The sequence below is a fragment of the Amia ocellicauda genome, chromosome 11 (genome assembly GCF_036373705.1).
Source record: "Amia ocellicauda isolate fAmiCal2 chromosome 11, fAmiCal2.hap1, whole genome shotgun sequence".
NCBI classification, from domain to species: domain Eukaryota; kingdom Metazoa; phylum Chordata; class Actinopteri; order Amiiformes; family Amiidae; genus Amia; species Amia ocellicauda.
This window is the reverse complement of record NC_089860.1, coordinates 17,247,466-17,271,212: the sequence shown is the minus strand read 5'-3', so window position 1 is coordinate 17,271,212 and position 23,747 is coordinate 17,247,466. Positions and strand designations below refer to the sequence as shown.

General features: G+C 41.8%; 5 protein-coding genes across 14 annotated transcripts in view; all 5 read left to right on the top strand.

The window, feature by feature from the left end:
• LOC136763473 (protocadherin gamma-A10-like) overlaps positions 1–2,497 on the top strand; it is a 2,746-nt gene extending 249 nt beyond the window's left edge. Inside the window, exon 1 of the mRNA XM_066717519.1 lies at positions 1–2,497. This exon is cut by the window's left edge and continues 249 nt beyond it. Coding sequence (XP_066573616.1) covers positions 1–2,497 — 2,497 coding nt within the window.
• Positions 1–23,747, top strand: part of LOC136763037 (protocadherin gamma-C5) — a 211,261-nt gene that overhangs the window by 73,632 nt on the left and 113,882 nt on the right. The window contains exon 1 of one of the 10 annotated variants that reach the window (XM_066716716.1): positions 13,829–16,616. The exons of 7 other annotated variants lie outside the window; for them this stretch is intronic. In XM_066716716.1, the coding sequence (XP_066572813.1) occupies positions 14,130–16,616 (2,487 nt within the window). In that variant the 5' untranslated portion in view covers positions 13,829–14,129. Of the gene's footprint in view, positions 1–13,828; positions 16,617–17,315; positions 20,139–21,122; positions 23,744–23,747 lie in introns of those variants that run through there. 2 more of the 10 variants (XM_066716715.1, XM_066716724.1) reach the window with 2 other exon arrangements.
• On the top strand, positions 3,115–6,001 carry LOC136763032 (protocadherin beta-11-like). Its single transcript, XM_066716710.1, has one exon. It carries the CDS (start codon positions 3,484–3,486, stop codon positions 5,989–5,991), a length of 2,508 nt encoding a protein of 835 aa, XP_066572807.1. The 5' UTR covers positions 3,115–3,483; the 3' UTR covers positions 5,992–6,001.
• On the top strand, positions 6,625–9,590 carry LOC136763031 (protocadherin gamma-A10-like). Its single transcript, XM_066716709.1, has one exon. It carries the CDS (start codon positions 6,979–6,981, stop codon positions 9,559–9,561), a length of 2,583 nt encoding a protein of 860 aa, XP_066572806.1. The 5' UTR covers positions 6,625–6,978; the 3' UTR covers positions 9,562–9,590.
• On the top strand, positions 9,773–12,724 carry LOC136763472 (protocadherin gamma-A11-like). Its single transcript, XM_066717518.1, has one exon. It carries the CDS (start codon positions 10,214–10,216, stop codon positions 12,722–12,724), a length of 2,511 nt encoding a protein of 836 aa, XP_066573615.1. The 5' UTR covers positions 9,773–10,213.

The window sequence follows — 23,747 nt, the reverse complement described above, 5'->3', positions numbered from 1 at the left end:
GTCTATAATTGTGTCAATTCTAAGGATAAATATGGGATCTGGATGTGTCGGATTCACAGCGGTGACTGTCGGGTCCTCAGTGAAATGGCAAGTACTGACCGTCTTTGTTTGTTTGCTGGCTGCGGATTTAGTGGTCGGACAAGTGCGATATTCCATCCCAGAAGAAATGCTTATAGGTGCCTTTGTCGGTAATATCGCACAGGATTTGGGGATAGATGCTAAAAGACTGAAATCCGGCAAAGCTCGCATTGTTAACGGGGACAGCAGTCGCTTCATCGAGCTAAATACAGACAAAGGGATATTGGCTGTCAAAGAGAGAATAGACAGGGAAGAGCTCTGTGGACAGACAACCCCGTGCAGCTTTAGTTTTGAAGTGATCCTGGAGAATCCGATGCAGTTACACAGCGTCACTGTAGAAATAATAGACGTTAATGACAATGCGCCCTCGTTTCCCCAAAAGGAAATTAATCTGGATATTATCGAGTCGTCTTTACTCGGAGCGCGATTCTTATTAGATCGGGCAGTGGACCCAGATGTGGGGATTAATGGTCTCCAGAGTTACACTTTAAAGCCGACTGACCATTTTAATTTAAAGCTCCTCAGTCGCCCCGACGGCACTAAATATGCAGAAATGGTGCTGCAGTCGCCTCTAGACAGAGAGAAACAAGAGGAGATGTCTTTATTGTTAACTGCCGTCGATGGCGGAGACCCTAAAAGGTCGGGTACGGTTAAGATAACTGTAATTGTTCTGGATGCCAACGACAACACTCCGGTTTTTAGTCAGGCTGTATATAAAGCCTCTATTCATGAAAATGCATTTAAAGGTACAATAGTAGTAACTGTTACAGCAACAGACTTAGATAAAGGGTCAAATGGAGAAGTTACATATTATTATGCAAAGATGACAGACAGTGTTGCTGATTTATTTCAGCTAAATGAAAATAATGGGGAGATTACATTAATAGGAACATTAGATTATGAGAAAAATAAACACTATGAATTAGACGTGCAAGCAAAAGACCACGGTGGACATACCGATTCAACGAAAGTGATCATAGAGATCATTGATGTTAATGATAACTCTCCTTTAATTGCGTTAACATCCTTCTCCAGTCCTATATCTGAGGACTCGCCAATCGGCACAACTGTCGCCATTATTAATGTTAAAGATTTAGACTCTGGGAAAAATGGGAAGGTACACTGTTCAATTGACCAAGACATACCGTTTTCGATAAAGTCATCGTTAAGAAACTATTATAATCTCTTAACCGATGCACCACTGGACCGGGAAATGATATCGCAATACAATATAAGTATTACAGCAAGGGATGAAGGATCGCCGCCTCTTACCAGTATGAAAACACTAGTGCTGACAGTGTCCGACGTCAATGACAACGCGCCCCAGTTCAGTCGCACGGTGTACACTGCGCATGTCACAGAAAACAATTCTCCAGGCGTGTCGATATTCACGGTGCACGCAGGAGACGCCGACTCGACGCAGAACGCGCGCATCACATATCTCATTGAAGAGACTGCCATTAGCGGGACACCCGTGTCCTCTTATGTGTCCATTAACTCCGAGAGTGGCGTGATGTATGCGGTGCGGTCCTTCGACTATGAACACATCAAGGACTTACAAGTTCTTGTGAAAGCTCAAGATGGGGGATCCCCTCCGCTGAGCAGTAACGTGACTGTTAACATACATATCCAGGACCAGAACGACAATTCCCCTCAGATCCTCTATCCGGTGCAGAGCGGGGTCTCTCTGGTGGCTGAAATGGTGGCTCGTTCAGCAGATGTTGGCTATCTCGTCACTAAAGTGGTGGCTGTGGATGCGGACTCTGGACAGAATGCCTGGCTCTCATATAAACTGCTCAAAGCCACAGACAGGGCGCTGTTTGAAGTGGGCTCACAGAATGGAGAGATCCGCACTTCACGGCAGGTGTCTGATAAAGATGCTGTGAAACAAAGGCTGGTTGTGGTGGTGGAGGACAATGGGCAGCCCTCTCGCTCAGCTACAGTCAATGTGAACGTGGCGGTGGCGGACAGCTTCCCAGAAGTGCTCTCGGAGTTCAGCGACTTTACGCACGACAAGGACTACAATGACAGCCTGACTTTCTATTTAGTTTTGTCTCTGGCTGTGGTGTCCTTTCTCTTTATTGTGTCTGTCATAGTGTTGGTGTCAGTGAAGGTCTACAGATGGAGACAGTCTCGTCTGTTCTATAAATCCAATGGGAATCTCCCTGTTATTCCCAGCGCGTATTATCCGCCCCGTTACGCAGACGTTGGCGCTACAGGAACTCTACAGCACGTCTATAACTATGAGGTGTGCATGACCACTGACTCTGGGAAGAGTGAATACAGATACATCAGACCTGTCAGTCAAAACCTGGTCAATGTTGACAGCAGTGGTGCAGAGACGATGCCGCATGGACAGAAAGACAATGTTATGGATGAGACAGACCCGTCCATACAGGTGAGAAAACGCGATTATTAATAATACTGCTACTGTTAATAACTAATATGTATAAAGTATGTTCGCGTTTCGGTTCATTTGTTTAAAATATGTGTTTGTGTGTGTGTGTGTGTGTGTGTGTGTGTGTGTGTGTGTGTGTGTGTGTTTATAAGTGAGAGAGACAAAAAAATGACTTTTAAAACAGTATTGCGGGTTAATCAGCACTAGACTGCTGGACAGCGACCGAAGCAACTTTATATCTGTCTTTGGACTGCGGGGTTATAATGAGAAATGTGCTGTTACTTCTTGTACAGTATGCAACACTTTACCATCATCATCATTATCATAATCTTCATCCTACTAATCATAATAATAATAATAATAATAATAATAATAATAATAATAATAATAATAATTTTGTGATTTTGAATATGACTATTATTTTTTTGAATTGTATTATTATTTGTATTGTTGGTGCTGTTGCAATCCTATATGAGTTATATTATAATTGCATTGTGTAAGTAAAAGTGCAATTTTACAATTAATGGTTTTTAACACACAGTACACAACAGCCAGACCACACTGAATGTAAGACTCGGTTGTTTCAGTATTTTTAACTACCATCAGTATTTGAAAGGGTTTTTAGAAATCAATACCAATTAATACATGACATATTCAGTGAACGTTTGAACTCATCAGATTAATTAGAAAATATCTGTATAGTCTTCAATCAGCGCCAGTACATTTATTTATTGTTCATGCAGTTAGAAAAGGTTTCCTTTGTGCAATTCTCGATGTGAACTCAAAGTGCCGCTGTAGATCAAGAAGGTGATGTCCTGGTAATATATTTGCAGCAGAACCTCCCATGTTATTGCGCCGTATAAAACAGGGAGGAGGGAGAGCAGACCGCTTCATACAGGGTGCGCGCATTGAACAACAGGAACTGCGGCTTCGGGATATAAATGCAGTGGCCATTTTTAAATCAAATATATTTTACATAATCAACAACGTGAATCTGGACTCCTGGAATGTGCTTTTCGTCTATAATTGTGTCAATTCTAAGGATAAATATGGGATCTGGATGTGTCGGATTCACAGCGGTGACTGTCGGGTCCTCAGTGAAATGGCAAGTACTGACCGTCTTTGTTTGTTTGCTGGCTGCGGATTTAGTGGTCGGACAAGTGCGATATTCCATCCCAGAAGAAATGCTTATAGGTGCCTTTGTCGGTAATATCGCACAGGATTTGGGGATAGATGCTAAAAGACTGAAATCCGGCAAAGCTCGCATTGTTAACGGGGACAGCAGTCGCTTCATCGAGCTAAATACAGACAAAGGGATATTGGCTGTCAAAGAGAGAATAGACAGGGAAGAGCTCTGTGGACAGACAACCCCGTGCAGCTTTAGTTTTGAAGTGATCCTGGAGAATCCGATGCAGTTACACAGCGTCACTGTAGAAATAATAGACGTTAATGACAATGCGCCCTCGTTTCCGCAAAAGGAAATTAATCTGGATATTATCGAGTCGTCTTTACTCGGAGCGCGATTCTTATTAGATCGGGCAGTGGACCCAGATGTGGGGATTAATGGTCTCCAGAGTTACACTTTAAAGCCGACTGACCATTTTAATTTAAAGCTCCTCAGTCGCCCCGACGGCACTAAATATGCAGAAATGGTGCTGCAGTCGCCTCTAGACAGAGAGAAACAAGAGGAGATGTCTTTATTGTTAACTGCCGTCGATGGCGGAGACCCTAAAAGGTCGGGTACGGTTAAGATAACTGTAATTGTTCTGGATGCCAACGACAACACTCCGGTTTTTAGTCAGGCTGTATATAAAGCCTCTATTCATGAAAATGCATTTAAAGGTACTTTAGTACTAACTGTTAGTGCAACAGACTTAGATAAAGGGTCATATGGAGAAGTTACATATTATTATGCAAAGATGACAGACAGTGTTGCTGATTTATTTCAGCTAAATGGAGATAATGGGGAGATTACATTAATAGGAACAATAGATTATGAGAGAAATAAACACTATGAGTTAGACGTGCAAGCAAAAGACCACGGTGGACAAAGCGATTCAGCAAAAGTGATCATAGAGATCATTGATGTTAATGATAACTCTCCTTTAATTGCGTTAACATCCTTCTCCAGTCCTATATCTGAGGACTCGCCAATCGGCACAACTGTCGCCATTATTAATGTTAAAGATTTAGACTCTGGGAAAAATGGGAAGGTACACTGTTCAATTGACCAAGACATACCGTTTTCGATAAAGTCATCGTTAAGAAACTATTATAATCTCTTAACCGATGCACCACTGGACCGGGAAATGATATCGCAATACAATATAAGTATTACAGCAAGGGATGAAGGATCGCCGCCTCTTACCAGTATGAAAACACTAGTGCTGACAGTGTCCGACGTCAATGACAACGCGCCCCAGTTCAGTCGCACGGTGTACACTGCGCATGTCACAGAAAACAATTCTCCAGGCGTGTCGATATTCACGGTGCACGCAGGAGACGCCGACTCGACGCAGAACGCGCGCATCACATATCTCATTGAAGAGACTGCCATTAGCGGGACACCCGTGTCCTCTTATGTGTCCATTAACTCCGAGAGTGGCGTGATGTATGCGGTGCGGTCCTTCGACTATGAACACATCAAGGACTTACAAGTTCTTGTGAAAGCTCAAGATGGGGGATCCCCTCCGCTGAGCAGTAACGTGACTGTTAACATACATATTCAGGACCAGAACGACAATTCCCCTCAGATCCTCTATCCGGTGCAGAGCGGGGTCTCTCTGGTGGCTGAAATGGTGGCTCGTTCAGCAGATGTTGGCTATCTCGTCACTAAAGTGGTGGCTGTGGATGCGGACTCTGGACAGAATGCCTGGCTCTCATATAAACTGCTCAAAGCGACAGACAGGGCGCTGTTTGAAGTGGGCTCACAGAATGGAGAGATCCGCACTTCACGGCAGGTGTCTGATAAAGATGCTGTGAAACAAAGGCTGGTTGTGGTGGTGGAGGACAATGGGCAGCCCTCTCGCTCAGCTACAGTCAATGTGAACGTGGCGGTGGCGGACAGCTTCCCAGAAGTGCTCTCGGAGTTCAGCGACTTTACGCACGACAAGGACTACAATGACAGCCTGACTTTCTATTTAGTTTTGTCTCTGGCTGTGGTGTCCTTTCTCTTTATTGTGTCTGTCATAGTGTTGGTGTCAGTGAAGGTCTACAGATGGAGACAGTCTCGTCTGTTCTATAAATCCAATGGGAATCTCCCTGTTATTCCCAGCGCGTATTATCCGCCCCGTTACGCAGACGTTGGCGCTACAGGAACTCTACAGCACGTCTATAACTATGAGGTGTGCATGACCACTGACTCTGGGAATAGTGAATACAGATACATCAGACCTGTCAGTCAAAACCTGGTCAATGTTGACCCCAGTGGTACAGAGACGATGCCGCATGGACAGAAAGACAATGTAATGGATGAGACAGACCCGTCCATACAGGTGAGAAAACGCGATTATTAATAATACTGCTACTGTTAATAACTAATATGTATACAGTATGTTCGCGTTTCGGTTCATTTGTCTATAATATATGTGTGTGTGTGTGTGTGTGTGTGTGTGTGTATGTATGTTTATAAGTGAGAGAGACAAAAAACTTACTTTAAAAACAGTATTGCGGGTTAATCAGCACTAGACTGCTGGACAGCGACCGAAGCAACTTTATATCTGTCTTTGGACAGCGGCGTTATAATGAGAAATGTGCTGTTACTTCTTGTACAGTATGCAACACTTTACCATCATCATCATTATCATAATCTTCATCATACTACTACTACTACTACTACTACTACTACTACTAATAATAATAATAATAATAATAATAATAATAATAATAATTTTGTGATTTTGAATATGACTATTATTTTTTTGAATTGTATTATTATTTGTATTGTTGGTGCTGTTGCAATCCTATATGAGTTATATTATAATTGCATTTTGTAAGTAAAAGTGCAATTTTACAGTTAATGGTTTTTAACACACAGTACACAACAGCTAGACCACACTGAATGTAAGACTCGGTTGTTTCAGTATTTTTAACTACCATCAGTATTTGAAAGGGTTTGAAGAAATCAATACCAATTAATACATGACATATTCAGTGAACGTTTGAACTCATCAGATTAATTAGAAAATATGTGTATAGTCTTCAATCAGCGCCAGTACATTTATTTATTGTTCATGCAGTTAGAAAAGGTTTCCTTTGTGCAATTCTCGATGTGAACTCAAAGTGCCGCTGTAGATCAAGAAGGTGATGTCCTGGTAATATATTTGCAGCAGAACCTCCCATGTTATTGCGCCGTATAAAACAGGGAGGAGGGAGAGCAGACCGCTTCATACAGGGTGCGCGCATTGAACAACAGGAACTGCGGCTTCGGGATATAAATGCAGTGGCCATTTTTAAATCAAATATATTTTACATAATCAACAACGTGAATCTGGACTCCTGGAATGTGCTGTTCGTCTATAATTGTGTCAATTCTAAGGATAAATATGGGATCTGGATGTGTCGGATTCACAGCGGTGACTGTCGGGTCCTCAGTGAAATGGCAAGTACTGACCGTCTTTGTTTGTTTGCTGGCTGCGGATTTAGTGGTCGGACAAGTGCGATATTCCATCCCAGAAGAAATGCTTATAGGTGCCTTTGTCGGTAATATCGCACAGGATTTGGGGATAGATGCTAAAAGACTGAAATCCGGCAAAGCTCGCATTGTTAACGGGGACAGCAGTCGCTTCATCGAGCTAAATACAGACAAAGGGATATTGGCTGTCAAAGAGAGAATAGACAGGGAAGAGCTCTGTGGACAGACAACCCCGTGCAGCTTTAGTTTTGAAGTGATCCTGGAGAATCCGATGCAGTTACACAGCGTCACTGTAGAAATAATAGACGTTAATGACAATGCGCCCTCGTTTCCGCAAAATGAAATTAAACTGGATATTATCGAATCGGCTTTACTCGGAGCGCGATTTTTATTAGATCGGGCAGTAGACCCAGATGTGGGGATTAATGGTCTCCAGAGTTACACTTTAAAGCCGACTGACCATTTTAATTTAAAGCTCCTCAGTCGCCCCGACGGCACTAAATATGCAGAAATGGTGCTGCAGTCGCCTCTAGACAGAGAGAAACAAGAGGAGATGTCTTTATTGTTAACTGCCGTCGATGGCGGAGACCCTAAAAGGTCGGGTACGGTTAAGATAACTGTAATTGTTCTGGATGCCAACGACAACACTCCGGTTTTTAGTCAGGCTGTATATAAAGCCTCTATTCATGAAAATGCATTTAAAGGTACATTAGTAGTAACTGTTACAGCAACAGACTTAGATAAAGAGTCAAATGCAGAAGTTACATATTATTATGCAAAGATGACAGACAGTGTTGCTGATCTTTTTGGTTTAAATGCACACACTGGGGAAATTACATTAATAGGAACAATAGATTATGAGAGAAATAAACACTATGAATTAGACGTACAAGCAAAAGACCACGGTGGACAAAGCGATTCAGCAAAAGTGATCATAGAGATCATTGATGTTAATGATAACTCTCCTTTAATTGCGTTAACATCCTTCTCCAGTCCTATATCTGAGGACTCGCCAATCGGCACAACTGTCGCCATTATTAATGTTAAAGATTTAGACTCTGGGAAAAATGGGAAGGTACACTGTTCAATTGACCAAGACATACCGTTTTCGATAAAGTCATCGTTAAGAAACTATTATAATCTCTTAACAGATGCACCACTGGACCGGGAAATGATATCGCAATACAATATAAGTATTACAGCAAGGGATGAAGGATCGCCGCCTCTTACCAGTATGAAAACACTAGTGCTGACAGTGTCCGACGTCAATGACAACGCGCCCCAGTTCAGTCGCACGGTGTACACTGCGCATGTCACAGAAAACAATTCTCCAGGCGTGTCGATATTCACGGTGCACGCAGGAGACGCCGACTCGACGCAGAACGCGCGCATCACATATCTCATTGAAGAGACTGCCATTAGCGGGACACCCGTGTCCTCTTATGTGTCCATTAACTCCGAGAGTGGCGTGATGTATGCGGTGCGGTCCTTCGACTATGAACACATCAAGGACTTACAAGTTCTTGTGAAAGCTCAAGATGGGGGATCCCCTCCGCTGAGCAGTAACGTGACTGTTAACATACATATCCAGGACCAGAACGACAATTCCCCTCAGATCCTCTATCCGGTGCAGAGCGGGGTCTCTCTGGTGGCTGAAATGGTGGCTCGTTCAGCAGATGTTGGCTATCTCGTCACTAAAGTGGTGGCTGTGGATGCGGACTCTGGACAGAATGCCTGGCTCTCATATAAACTGCTCAAAGCGACAGACAGGGCGCTGTTTGAAGTGGGCTCACAGAATGGAGAGATCCGCACTTCACGGCAGGTGTCTGATAAAGATGCTGTGAAACAAAGGCTGGTTGTGGTGGTGGAGGACAATGGGCAGCCCTCTCGCTCAGCTACAGTCAATGTGAACGTGGCGGTGGCGGACAGCTTCCCAGAAGTGCTCTCGGAGTTCAGCGACTTTACGCACGACAAGGACTACAATGACAGCCTGACTTTCTATTTAGTTTTGTCTCTGGCTGTGGTGTCCTTTCTCTTTATTGTGTCTGTCATAGTGTTGGTGTCAGTGAAGGTCTACAGATGGAGACAGTCTCGTCTGTTCTATAAATCCAATGGGAATCTCCCTGTTATTCCCAGCGCGTATTATCCGCCCCGTTACGCAGACGTTGGCGCTACAGGAACTCTACAGCACGTCTATAACTATGAGGTGTGCATGACCACTGACTCTGGGAAGAGTGAATACAGATACATCAGACCTGTCAGTCAAAACCTGGTCAATGTTGACAGCAGTGGTGCAGAGACGATGCCGCATGGACAGAAAGACAATGTTATGGATGAGACAGACCCGTCCATACAGGTGAGAAAACGCGATTATTATTATTACTGTGTTTGTGTGTGTGTGTGCGTGTATGTGTGTAAAACTGAAAATAATGAAAATCAAACTTACTTTTAAACCACTATTGCGGGTCAATCAGCACTAGACTCATGGACAGCGACCTTAGCAACTTCATTTATTTCTTTGCACTTGGGGGCTTGGAATGTGTAATGTGTTTTGAAATGTATGCAACCTCTTATTATTATTATTATTATTATTATTATTATTATTATTATTATTATTATTATTATTATTATTATTATTGTTATTGTTGTTGTTGTTGTTGTTCCTGTTGTTGTTAATAACAATAATAACAATCAGCAATTTTCATGGTCGTTTTTTTATTTGTGATTATTATAATGTTTAGTATTTGTGTTGTTCTTGTTAATATCGTACTTTAGTTTAATTATAATTGCACCGTGTAAGTAAGAGTGGGATCCTTCTACAGATAACTGTTGTTGACACTATAGCCAGACCACACTGTATACATGAGTCGGTTTTTTCAATGCACAGTTTTGCAGTTTGGACTGTAAGTGCCGCTGTCGGCCAGTGAAGTGATGTTTGGCAATGAGACTGTCAACAGGACCTCCCATATTATTGCGGTGTATAAGAGAGACGGACACCGAGAGAGAAACAGAGCAGCTCGCATCACTGCGTGGATTACAAATACGTCTGGATTTTGACATCAGTATATACTCTCCTTATATATTTGTATTTTGTTTTGCTTCCAATGTATCGCACAGCACAGAGCGTTATGGATCAGTCGGTCTTTATTCGACTTGGAATTACCAGAAAGCAATTGTGTTGGATTCCTAAATGGCAAGTATTATTGTTTCTAGTTATATGTGCTTCTGAGGTCGTAGAGGGACAGATTCGATATTCCATTCCAGAAGAAATGAAGAAAGGGTCATTTGTAGGGAATATCGCACAAGACCTGGGATTAGATTTGAACAGACTACGGGCTGGTCGGGCTCGCATCGTAACTGGCGACAGCATTCAGTACACTGAGCTAAAGACAGACAAAGGGGTTTTGGTTGTCAGTGAAAGGATAGACCGGGAGCAGTTATGCGGTCAAATATCGCCGTGTAGCTTTAGTTTTGAAGTTATTCTTGAAAATCCCATGGAATTATTTCGTGTTACTGTCGAGATTGTTGATGTAAATGATAATTCTCCGACCTTTCCGCTGAAGGATATTAAATTAGAGATCAGTGAGTCAGCTGCACCGGGAGCGCGCTTCTTATTAGGGAGCGCGGAGGATCCTGACGTGGGAGTAAACGCACTTCAGAGTTATGTTTTAACTCATTCGGATAATTTCGTACTAAAGCAACACTCACGCCCGGATGGAAGTAAATATGCAGAAATGGTGCTGCAAAATCCGCTAGACAGAGAGAAACAAGCCGAGCTGTCTTTAATATTAACAGCTGTCGATGGCGGAAGTCCGCAGAGGTCTGGCACCGTTAATATAGAGGTTTTCGTTTTAGATGCCAATGACAATGCTCCCGTTTTCAGCCAGGCGGTTTACAACGCATTCGTCAATGAAAATTCACCGAAAGGGACCTTAGTTACAATAGTTAATGCGAGTGATGCAGATAGCGGATCAAACGGACATATAACATATTCGTTTTCTCACCTCAAAGTAGACATAGGCGAGGTGTTTCATTTAGACGCAGACAGTGGTGAGATTTCTGTAGTCAGTCAAATCGATTTTGAAAAAAATAAACATTTTGAAATAAACGTTGAAGCAAAAGACCAAGGGGGTCTTACTGACACAAGTAAAGTTGTAGTTGAAGTAATTGATGTTAATGACAATGCGCCGGTAATCACTGTAATGTCATTTAAAAGCCCTGTGTCTGAGGATTCTCCACCTGGGACGACAATAGCTATCATTAATGTGAAAGACTTAGATTCGGGCGACAATGGACAGGTTAGCTGCTCCATTAACAACAATCTGCCTTTTAAAATAAAATCCTCTATAACGAACTACTACACCCTGGTAACTGATTCACTGTTGGACCGGGAAAAAGTTTCAGAATACAACATGACGATCACTGCTGTAGACTCGGGTTTCCCAACCCTCTCAAGCAGCAAGACTATGAGTCTCAAAGTGTCAGATGTGAATGACAATGCCCCTGTCTTCAGTGGAAGTAAATATACCGCTTATGTTACAGAAAACAACACTCCAGGATTGTCTATATTCCAGTTCACAGCCACAGACTTAGACTGGAACCAGAACGCTCGCATCTCATACTTACTGGACGATAAATTGATCAATGGAACTTCAACGACTTCTTTAATATCTATTAACTCTGACAGTGGCGTTGTTTATGCCGTGCGCTCCTTTGACTATGAACAGATGCGAGACATTCAAATTGAGATAGTAGCTAGAGATGGTGGCTCTCCGCCCCTCAGCACCAAGGTCTCTGCAAACATCGTGGTTCAAGACCAGAACGACAATTCCCCTCAGATCCTCTATCCGGTGCAGAGCGGGGTCTCTCTGGTGGCTGAAATGGTGGCTCGTTCAGCAGATGTTGGCTATCTCGTCACTAAAGTGGTGGCTGTGGATGCGGACTCTGGACAGAATGCCTGGCTCTCATATAAACTGCTCAAAGCCACAGACAGGGCGCTGTTTGAAGTGGGCTCACAGAATGGAGAGATCCGCACTTCACGGCAGGTGTCTGATAAAGATGCTGTGAAACAAAGGCTGGTTGTGGTGGTGGAGGACAATGGGCAGCCCTCTCGCTCAGCTACAGTCAATGTGAACGTGGCGGTGGCGGACAGCTTCCCAGAAGTGCTCTCGGAGTTCAGCGACTTTACGCACGACAAGGACTACAATGACAGCCTGACTTTCTATTTAGTTTTGTCTCTGGCTGTGGTGTCCTTTCTCTTTATTGTGTCTGTCATAGTGTTGGTGTCAGTGAAGGTCTACAGATGGAGACAGTCTCGTCTGTTCTATAAATCCAATGGGAATCTCCCTGTTATTCCCAGCGCGTATTATCCGCCCCGTTACGCAGACGTTGGCGCTACAGGAACTCTACAGCACGTCTATAACTATGAGGTGTGCATGACCACAGACTCTGGGAAGAGTGAATACAGATACATCAGACCTGTCAGTCAAAACCTGGTCAATGTTGACAGCAGTGGTACAGAGACAATGCCGCATGCGCAGACAGAAAATAATCTAATGGAAAACTCAGAGAAAACACCCGAGGTAAGAATTAAAGTGTTTAAATCGAAAGCATAATTTACATTATATTATTATTATTATTATTATTATTATTATTATTATTATTATTATTATTATTATAAAATACATGTGCATTCATTGCTCTTTTAATCTTCAGGCTTTTCTCTTAAATAAAGTAAGTTGAATAACCTATGAAGTCTTCTACTTTCGCTGTTATAATAACAACAACAGAATAATTGCAAAATTACTTAAAACCTTTACTGACATCTGTGTATGTATTTACATCACGGTTTTTTTTTTTTTGGTAAAGTGTGTGTGTTTGTCGGATTTTATATGTTGGTGGTGGGTGAATGAACCTAGACGCACTTCAAATAAACCTCCGAGTGTATGCAAAGTTGGCATTAATCTTGATCGTTATTATGATGATGATGATGATGATGATTATGCTTATTATTATTATTATTATTATTATTATTATTATTATTATTATGATTATTATTATGATTATGATTATTATTATTATTATTATTATTATTATTATTATTATTATTATTATTATTATTATTATTATAAAGATACTAACACTATTTCAATATGTATTTAGTTATTTATTTGCTGATTGTTATATTAGAATTGAATAACATGAATAGCGACATTTTTCCTTTTAGGCATGATTCTTATTAATGGAAAAGAAAAAACCTGATAGACCAATTTTATTCCTTGCTAAGTATATTTAACAACCATAAGTATATTAAAAGTTTCTAAGAAAACCGGAAACACTTTACAGTAATGGGAAATAATTCCTCATGAATTCCGATAGTGTGTGAAGACAATATATATATATATATATATATATATATATATATACAGATATATGCATATATATGATCTACTTCATTTTTATGAAATGAATTCCATATGAATAAGAGCCTTAAAATCATTTTGAATTAACATGATAGAATTAAAAAATAATTTAATCTGAGTTCACAAGAATTACAGAATGTATTTATGTGTTATTCCTGTGTTGTACTATCAGAATTCATGAGGAATTAAGGCCCATGATTGTAAAGTATTGACAAAAAAGTTATAGCATTAAATCAATTAACTATTCAGTGAACGCTTGAACTCATCAGATTAATTAGAAAATATCTGTATAGTCTTCAATCAGCGCCAGTACATTTATTTATTGTTCATGCAGTTAGAAAAGGTTTCCTTTGTGCAATTCTCGATGTGAACTCAAAGTGCCGCTGTAGATCAAGAAGGTGATGTCCTGGTAATATATTTGCAGCAGAACCTCCCATGTTATTGCGCCGTATAAAACAGGGAGGAGGGAGAGCAGACCGCTTCATACAGGGTGCGCGCATTGAACAACAGGAACTGCGGCTTCGGGATATAAATGCAGTGGCCATTTTTAAATCAAATATATTTTACATAATCAACAACGTGAATCTGGACTCCTGGAATGTGCTGTTCGTCTATAATTGTGTCAATTCTAAGGATAAATATGGGATCTGGATGTGTCGGATTCACAGCGGTGACTGTCGGGTCCTCAGTGAAATGGCAAGTACTGACCGTCTTTGTTTGTTTGCTGGCTGCGGATTTAGTGGTCGGACAAGTGCGATATTCCATCCCAGAAGAAATGCTTATAGGTGCCTTTGTCGGTAATATCGCACAGGATTTGGGGATAGATGCTAAAAGACTGAAATCCGGCAAAGCTCGCATTGTTAACGGGGACAGCAGTCGCTTCATCGAGCTAAATACAGACAAAGGGATATTGGCTGTCAAAGAGAGAATAGACAGGGAAGAGCTCTGTGGACAGACAACCCCGTGCAGCTTTAGTTTTGAAGTGATCCTGGAGAATCCGATGCAGTTACACAGCGTCACTGTAGAAATAATAGACGTTAATGACAATGCGCCCTCGTTTCCTAAGAAGGAAATTAGACTGGATATTATCGAATCGGCTTTACCGGGAGCGCGATTTTTATTAGATCGGGCAGTGGACCCAGATGTGGGGATTAATGGTCTCCAGAGTTACACTTTAAAGCCGACTGACCATTTTAATTTAAAGCTCCTCAGTCGCCCCGACGGCACTAAATATGCAGAAATGGTGCTGCAGTCGCCTCTAGACAGAGAGAAACAAGAGGAGATGTCTTTATTGTTAACTGCCGTCGATGGCGGAGACCCTAAAAGGTCGGGTACGGTTAAGATAACTGTAATTGTTCTGGATGCCAACGACAACACTCCGGTTTTTAGTCAGGCTGTATATAAAGCCTCTATTCATGAAAATGCATTTAAAGGTACAATAGTAGTAACTGTTAGTGCAACAGACTTAGATAAAGGGTCATATGGAGAAGTTACGTATTATTATGCAGAGATGACAGACAGTGTTGCTGATTTTTTTCAGCTAAATGAAAATAATGGGGAGATTACATTAATAGGAACATTAGATTATGAGAAAAATAAACACTATGAATTAGACGTGCAAGCAAAAGACCACGGTGGACATACTGATTCAACGAAAGTGATCATAGAGATCATTGATGTTAATGATAACTCTCCTTTAATTGCGTTAACATCCTTCTCCAGTCCTATATCTGAGGACTCGCCAATCGGCACAACTGTCGCCATTATTAATGTTAAAGATTTAGACTCTGGGAAAAATGGGAAGGTACACTGTTCAATTGACCAAGACATACCGTTTTCGATAAAGTCATCGTTAAGAAACTATTATAATCTCTTAACAGATGCACCACTGGACCGGGAAATGATATCGCAATACAATATAAGTATTACAGCAAGGGATGAAGGATCGCCGCCTCTTACCAGTATGAAAACACTAGTGCTGACAGTGTCCGACGTCAATGACAACGCGCCCCAGTTCAGTCGCACGGTGTACACTGCGCATGTCACAGAAAACAATTCTCCAGGCGTGTCGATATTCACGGTGCACGCAGGAGACGCCGACTCGACGCAGAACGCGCGCATCACATATCTCATTGAAGAGACTGCCATTAGCGTGACACCCGTGTCCTCTTATGTGTCCATTAACTCCGAGAGTGGCGTGATGTATGCGGTGCGGTCCTTCGACTATGAACACATCAAGGACTTACAAGTTCTTGTGAAAGCTCAAGATGGGGGATCCCCTCCGCTGAGCAGTAACGTGACTGTTAACATACATATCCAGGACCAGAATGACAATTCCCCTCAGATCCTCTATCCGGTGCAGAGCGGGGTCTCTCTGGTGGCTGAAATGGTGGCTCGTTCAGCAGATGTTGGCTATCTCGTCACTAAAGTGGTGGCTGTGGATGCGGACTCTGGACAGAATGCCTGGCTCTCATATAAACTGCTCAAAGCGACAGACAGGGCGCTGTTTGAAGTGGGCTCACAGAATGGAGAGATCCGCACTTCACGGCAGGTGTCTGATAAAGATGCTGTGAAACAAAGGCTGGTTGTGGTGGTGGAGGACAATGGGCAGCCCTCTCGCTCAGCTACAGTCAATGTGAACGTGGCGGTGGCGGACAGCTTCCCAGAAGTGCTCTCGGAGTTCAGCGACATTACGCACGACAAGGACTACAATGACAGCCTGACTTTCTATTTAGTTTTGTCTCTGGCTGTGGTGTCCTTTCTCTTTATTGTGTCTGTCATAGTGTTGGTGTCAGTGAAGGTCTACAGATGGAGACAGTCTCGTCTGTTCTATAAATCTAATGGGAATCTCCCTGTTATTCCCAGCGCGTATTATCCGCCCCGTTACGCAGACGTTGGCGCTACAGGAACTATACAGCACGTCTATAACTATGAGGTGTGCATGACCACTGACTCTGGGAATAGTGAATACAGATACATCAGACCTGTCAGTCAAAACCTGGTCAATGTTGACCCCAGTGGTACAGAGACGATGCCGCATGGACAGAAAGACAATGTAATGGATGAGACAGACCCGTCCATACAGGTGAGAAAACGCGATTATTAATAATACTGCTACTGTTAATAACTAATATGTATACAGTATGTTCGCGTTTCGGTTCATTTGTCTATAATATATGTGTGTGTGTGTGTGTGTGTGTGTGTGTGTGTGTGTGTGTGTGTTGTGTGTGTGTATGTTTATAAGTGAGAGAGACAAAAAACCTGACTTTAAAAACAGTATTGCGGGTTAATCAGCACTAGACTGCTGGACAGCGACCGAAGCAACTTTATATCTGTCTTTGGACTGCGGGGTTATAATGAGAAATGTGCTGTTACTTCTTGTACAGTATGCAACACTTTACCATCATCATCATTATCATAATCTTCATCATACTACTACTAATAATAATAATAATAATAATAATAATAATAATAATCATCATCATCATAATAATAATAATAATAATTTGTGATTTTGAATATGACTATTATTTTTTTGAATTGTATTATTATTTGTATTGTTGGTGCTGTTGCAATCCTATATGAGTTATATTATAATTGCATTGTGTAAGTAAAAGTGCAATTTTACAGTTAATGGTTTTTAACACACAGTACACAACAGCAAGACCACACTGAATGTAAGACTCGGTTGTTTCAGTATTTTTAACTACCATCAGTATTTGAAAGGGTTTTAAGAAATCAATACCAATTAATACATGACATATTCAGTGAACGTTTGAACTCATCAGATTAATTAGAAAATATCTGTATAGTCTTCAATCAGCGCCAGTACATTTATTTATTGTTCATGCAGTTAGAAAAGGTTTCCTTTGTGCAATTCTCGATGTGAACTCAAAGTGCCGCTGTAGATCAAGAAGGTGATGTCCTGGTAATATATTTGCAGCAGAACCTCCCATGTTATTGCGCCGTATAAAACAGGGAGGAGGGAGAGCAGACCGCTTCATACAGGGTGCGCGCATTGAACAACAGGAACTGCGGCTTCGGGATATAAATGCAGTGGCCATTTTTAAATCAAATATATTTTACATAATCAACAACGTGAATCTGGACTCCTGGAATGTGCTGTTCGTCTATAATTGTGTCAATTCTAAGGATAAATATGGGATCTGGATGTGTCGGATTCACAGCGGTGACTGTCGGGTCCTCAGTGAAATGGCAAGTACTGACCGTCTTTGTTTGTTTGCTGGCTGCGGATTTAGTGGTCGGACAAGTGCGATATTCCATCCCAGAAGAAATGCTTATAGGTGCCTTTGTCGGTAATATCGCACAGGATTTGGGGATAGATGCTAAAAGACTGAAATCCGGCAAAGCTCGCATTGTTAACGGGGACAGCAGTCGCTTCATCGAGCTAAATACAGACAAAGGGATATTGGCTGTCAAAGAGAGAATAGACAGGGAAGAGCTCTGTGGACAGACAACCCCGTGCAGCTTTAGTTTTGAAGTGATCCTGGAGAATCCGATGCAGTTACACAGCGTCACTGTAGAAATAATAGACGTTAATGACAATGCGCCCTCGTTTCCTAAGAAGGAAATTAGACTGGATATTATCGAATCGGCTTTACCGGGAGCGCGATTTTTATTAGATCGGGCAGTGGACCAAGATGTGGGGATTAATGGTCTCCAGAGTTACACTTTAAAGCCGACTGACCATTTTAATTTAAAGCTCCTCAGTCGCCCCGACGGCACTAAATATGCAGAAATGGTGCTGCAGTCGCCTCTAGACAGAGAGAAACAAGAGGAGATGTCTTTATTGTTAACTGCCGTCGATGGCGGAGACCCTAAAAGGTCGGGTACGGTTAAGATAACTGTAATTGTTCTGGATGCCAACGACAACACTCCGGTTTTTAGTCAGGCTGTATATAAAGCATCTATTCATGAAAATGCATTTAAAGGTACTTTAGTAGTAACTGTTACAGCAACAGACTTAGATAAAGAGTCAAATGCAGAAGTTACATATTATTATGCAGAGATGACAGACAGTGTTGCTGATTTATTTCAGCTAAATGAAAATAATGGGGAGATTACATTAATAGGAACATTAGATTATGAGAGAAATAAACACTATGAATTAGACGTGCAAGCAAAAGACCACGGTGGACATACTGATTCAACGAAAGTGATCATAGAGATCATTGATGTTAATGATAACTCTCCTTTAATTGCGTTAACATCCTTCTCCAGTCCTATATCTGAGGACTCGCCAATCGGCACAACTGTCGCCATTATTAATGTTAAAGATTTAGACTCTGGGAAGAATGGGAAGGTACACTGTTCAATTGACCAAGACATACCGTTTTCGATAAAGTCATCGTTAAGAAACTATTATAATCTCTTAACAGAATCACCACTGGACCGGGAAATGATATCGCAATACAATATAAGTATTACAGCAAGGGATGAAGGATCGCCGCCTCTTACCAGTATGAAAACACTAGTGCTGACAGTGTCCGACGTCAATGACAACGCGCCCCAGTTCAGTCGCACGGTGTACACTGCGCATGTCACAGAAAACAATTCTCCAGGCGTGTCGATATTCACGGTGCACGCAGGAGACGCCGACTCGACGCAGAACGCGCGCATCACATATCTCATTGAAGAGACTGCCATTAGCGGGACACCCGTGTCCTCTTATGTGTCCATTAACTCCGAGAGTGGCGTGATGTATGCGGTGCGGTCCTTCGACTATGAACACATCAAGGACTTACAAGTTCTTGTGAAAGCTCAAGATGGGGGATCCCCTCCGCTGAGCAGTAACGTGACTGTTAACATACATATCCAGGACCAGAACGACAATTCCCCTCAGATCCTCTATCCGGTGCAGAGCGGGGTCTCTCTGGTGGCTGAAATGGTGGCTCGTTCAGCAGATGTTGGCTATCTCGTCACTAAAGTGGTGGCTGTGGATGCGGACTCTGGACAGAATGCCTGGCTCTCATATAAACTGCTCAAAGCCACAGACAGGGCGCTGTTTGAAGTGGGCTCACAGAATGGAGAGATCCGCACTTCACGGCAGGTGTCTGATAAAGATGCTGTGAAACAAAGGCTGGTTGTGGTGGTGGAGGACAATGGGCAGCCCTCTCGCTCAGCTACAGTCAATGTGAACGTGGCGGTGGCGGACAGCTTCCCAGAAGTGCTCTCGGAGTTCAGCGACTTTACGCACGACAAGGACTACAATGACAGCCTGACTTTCTATTTAGTTTTGTCTCTGGCTGTGGTGTCCTTTCTCTTTATTGTGTCTGTCATAGTGTTGGTGTCAGTGAAGGTCTACAGATGGAGACAGTCTCGTCTGTTCTATAAATCCAATGGGAATCTCCCTGTTATTCCCAGCGCGTATTATCCGCCCCGTTACGCAGACGTTGGCGCTACAGGAACTCTACAGCACGTCTATAACTATGAGGTGTGCATGACCACAGACTCTGGGAAGAGTGAATACAGATACATCAGACCTGTCAGTCAAAACCTGGTCAGTGTTGACAGCAGTGGTGCAGAGACGATGCCGCATGCGCAGACAGAAAAGAATCTAATGGAAAACTCAGAGAAAACACCCGAGGTAAGAATTAAAGTGTTTAAATTGAAAGCATAATTTACATTATATTATTATTATTATTATTATTATTATTATTATTATTATTATTATTATTATTATTATTATTATTATTATAAAATACATGTGCATTCATTGCTCTTTTAATCTTCAGGCTTTTCTATTAAATAAAGTAAGTTGAATAACCTATGAAATCTTCTACTTTCGCTGTTATAATAACAACAACAGAATAATTGCAAAATTACTTAAAACCTTTACTGACATCTGTGTATGTATTTACATCACGTTTTTTTTTTTTTGGTAAAGTGTGTGTGTTTGTCGGATTTTATATGTTGGTGGTGGGTGAATGAACCTAGACGCACTTCAAATAAACCTCCGAGTGTATGCAAAGTTGGCATTAATCTTGATCGTTATTATGATGATGATGATGATGATGATGATGATGCTTATTATTATTATTATTATTATTATTATTATTATTATTATTATTATTATTATTATTATTTTATCGGTAGTAGTATTCTCAAAACATACTACTGATTTTGTCAACACCTATTTAATTTATGATATACTTTTCTACTTAATTAGTATTTGACTTGTTTTGTTACGTTTTGGTCAGAATATCTTTGTATTGGATAAGCTGTGATTGTTTCTATATTTGCAAAATGTGTATTTGTACAGTAATCTATGAATCCCTAACTTCAAATAGATCAATAGACTGACAATTCCCCGTGTGTTCTCATTATGTATTTGTTAGGTACTGTTTTTGGTGGTAATTATAGTACAGCGCTATCATACTGTTTTAGTATAAATGGTAAATCCCTGTACTTGTAATATGTGGATATATGATTTTATTTTCGTGTTATAATTTCCGGATAGCTTTATCTTGTTTTATACTTTGTGAACTCTAAGTGCCGCTGTTGATCAATGAAGCAAGATGTGTGGGGAGAGATCTAGCAGAACCTCCCATATTATTGCTCTGTACTAAAGCGACAGACGAGTGGGAAGCCTACACTGCCGGAGCTCAAGGATTACAAATAAATGCAGTGAGGACACTCTCCTACATTTGTGTGAAACATATTTCGGTACCGTTTGGTTTTCTTGTGCAGCAGGAAATAATATTCTTATGATTTCAAGTCAGATCTCACATTCTGGGTAGCATGGAAAATGTTGGATATTCTTGGCCTGGATTAACCGGAAAATCATTCTGGTTATTGAAAGGGCAAGTACTGTTCTTGATTTTTACATTATACAATGTTTTCGCAGTTCACGGTCAGATTCGATATTCCATTCCAGAAGAAATGAAGAAAGGGTCATTTGTAGGGAATATCGCACAAGACCTGGGATTAGATTTGAACAGACTACGGGCTGGTCGGGCTCGCATCGTAACTGGCGACAGCATTCAGTACACTGAGCTAAAGACAGACAAAGGGGTTTTGGTTGTCAGTGAAAGGATAGACCGGGAGAAATTATGCCGTGATATAACTCCTTGTAGTTTTAGTTTCGAGGTTATTCTTGAGAACCCAATGGAGCTGCATCGTGTGACAGTTGAAATATTGGATGTTAATGATAATGCTCCCACGTTTCAGAAGAGCGAAATAAAATTAGAAATCAGCGAGTCAGCCGCGCCGGGAGCGCGCTTCTTATTAGGCGGCGCAGAGGATCCTGATGTGGGAGTTAATGCTTTACAGAGTTATGTCTTGAAACCTTCAGATAATTTCATATTAAAACAACATTCTCGTCCTGATGGTGTTAAATATGCGGAAATGGAGCTTCAGAAACCCTTAGATCGGGAAAAACATCCCAGTCTTTCGTTAACGCTAACCGCTGTAGATGGTGGAAACCCTCAGAGGTCTGGCACAGTCAATATATATGTTACTGTTTTAGACGCTAATGACAATGCTCCTGTTTTTAATCAGTCTGTTTATAAAGCGGTTGTCTATGAAAATGCATTAAAAGGCACTTTAGTCACGACTGTAAACGCGAGCGACTCTGATACTGGGTCAAATGGATTTATAACTTACTCATTCTCCAACCTGAAAGGCAACGTGGGAGATTTTTTTAATTTGGATGAAAAGACTGGAGCAATTCATGTTGCTAGTCAAATAGACTTTGAGGAAGATAAAAAATATGAAATAAATATAGAAGCCAGAGACCAGGGGGGACTTGCCGATTCCAGTACAGTTGCAGTTGAAGTAATTGATGTTAATGACAATGCGCCGGTAATCACTGTAATGTCATTTAAAAGCCCTGTGTCTGAGGATTCTCCACCTGGGACGACAATAGCTATCATTAATGTGAAAGACTTAGATTCGGGCGACAATGGTCGGGTTACTTGCTCCATTAATAATAATATGCATTTTCAGTTGAAGTCCTCCTTAACGAATTATTACAACTTAGTTACTGATTCAGTGTTAGACCGGGAAAAGGTGTCAGAATACAACATAACGATAACTGCTGCTGATTCAGGCAGTCCAGCTCTATCCAGCAGCACCACATTGCATTTAAAGGTGTCAGATGTAAATGACAATGCGCCAGTATTCGACCAGGGCACGTACACCACATACATATCAGAAAATAACTCTCCAGGATTGTCTATATTTGCTGTTAAAGCTAAAGATGTTGATTGGAACCAGAATGCTCGAATATCGTATCTTCTCGAAGAAACACTTATTAGTGGGACACCCGTATCTTCATATATTTCTGTTAACTCAGAGAGCGGAGTTATATATGCTGTGCGCTCTTTTGACTATGAAGAAATTAAACAGTTACAAATTCACGTCAAAGCTCAAGATGGGGGCTCTCCACCTTTAAGTACCAACGTCACTGTGATTATTTTAGTCCAGGACCAGAATGACAATTCCCCTCAGATCCTCTATCCGGTGCAGAGCGGGGTCTCTCTGGTGGCTGAAATGGTGGCTCGTTCAGCAGATGTTGGCTATCTCGTCACTAAAGTGGTGGCTGTGGATGCGGACTCTGGACAGAATGCCTGGCTCTCATATAAACTGCTCAAAGCGACAGACAGGGCGCTGTTTGAAGTGGGCTCACAGAATGGAGAGATCCGCACTTCACGGCAGGTGTCTGATAAAGATGCTGTGAAACAAAGGCTGGTTGTGGTGGTGGAGGACAATGGGCAGCCCTCTCGCTCAGCTACAGTCAATGTGAACGTGGCGGTGGCGGACAGCTTCCCAGAAGTGCTCTCGGAGTTCAGCGACTTTACGCACGACAAGGACTACAATGACAGCCTGACTTTCTATTTAGTTTTGTCTCTGGCTGTGGTGTCCTTTCTCTTTATTGTGTCTGTCATAGTGTTGGTGTCAGTGAAGGTCTACAGATGGAGACAGTCTCGTCTGTTCTATAAATCCAATGGGAATCTCCCTGTTATTCCCAGCGCGTATTATCCGCCCCGTTACGCAGACGTTGGCGCTACAGGAACTCTACAGCACGTCTATAACTATGAGGTGTGCATGACCACAGATTCTGGGAAGAGTCAATACAGATACATCAGACCTGTCAGTCAAAACCTGGTCAATGTTGACAGCAGTGGTGCAGAGACGATGAGTCATGCGGAGAAAAAGGAAAGTGTGCTGGACAATACAGGCAGCCTGCGGGTAA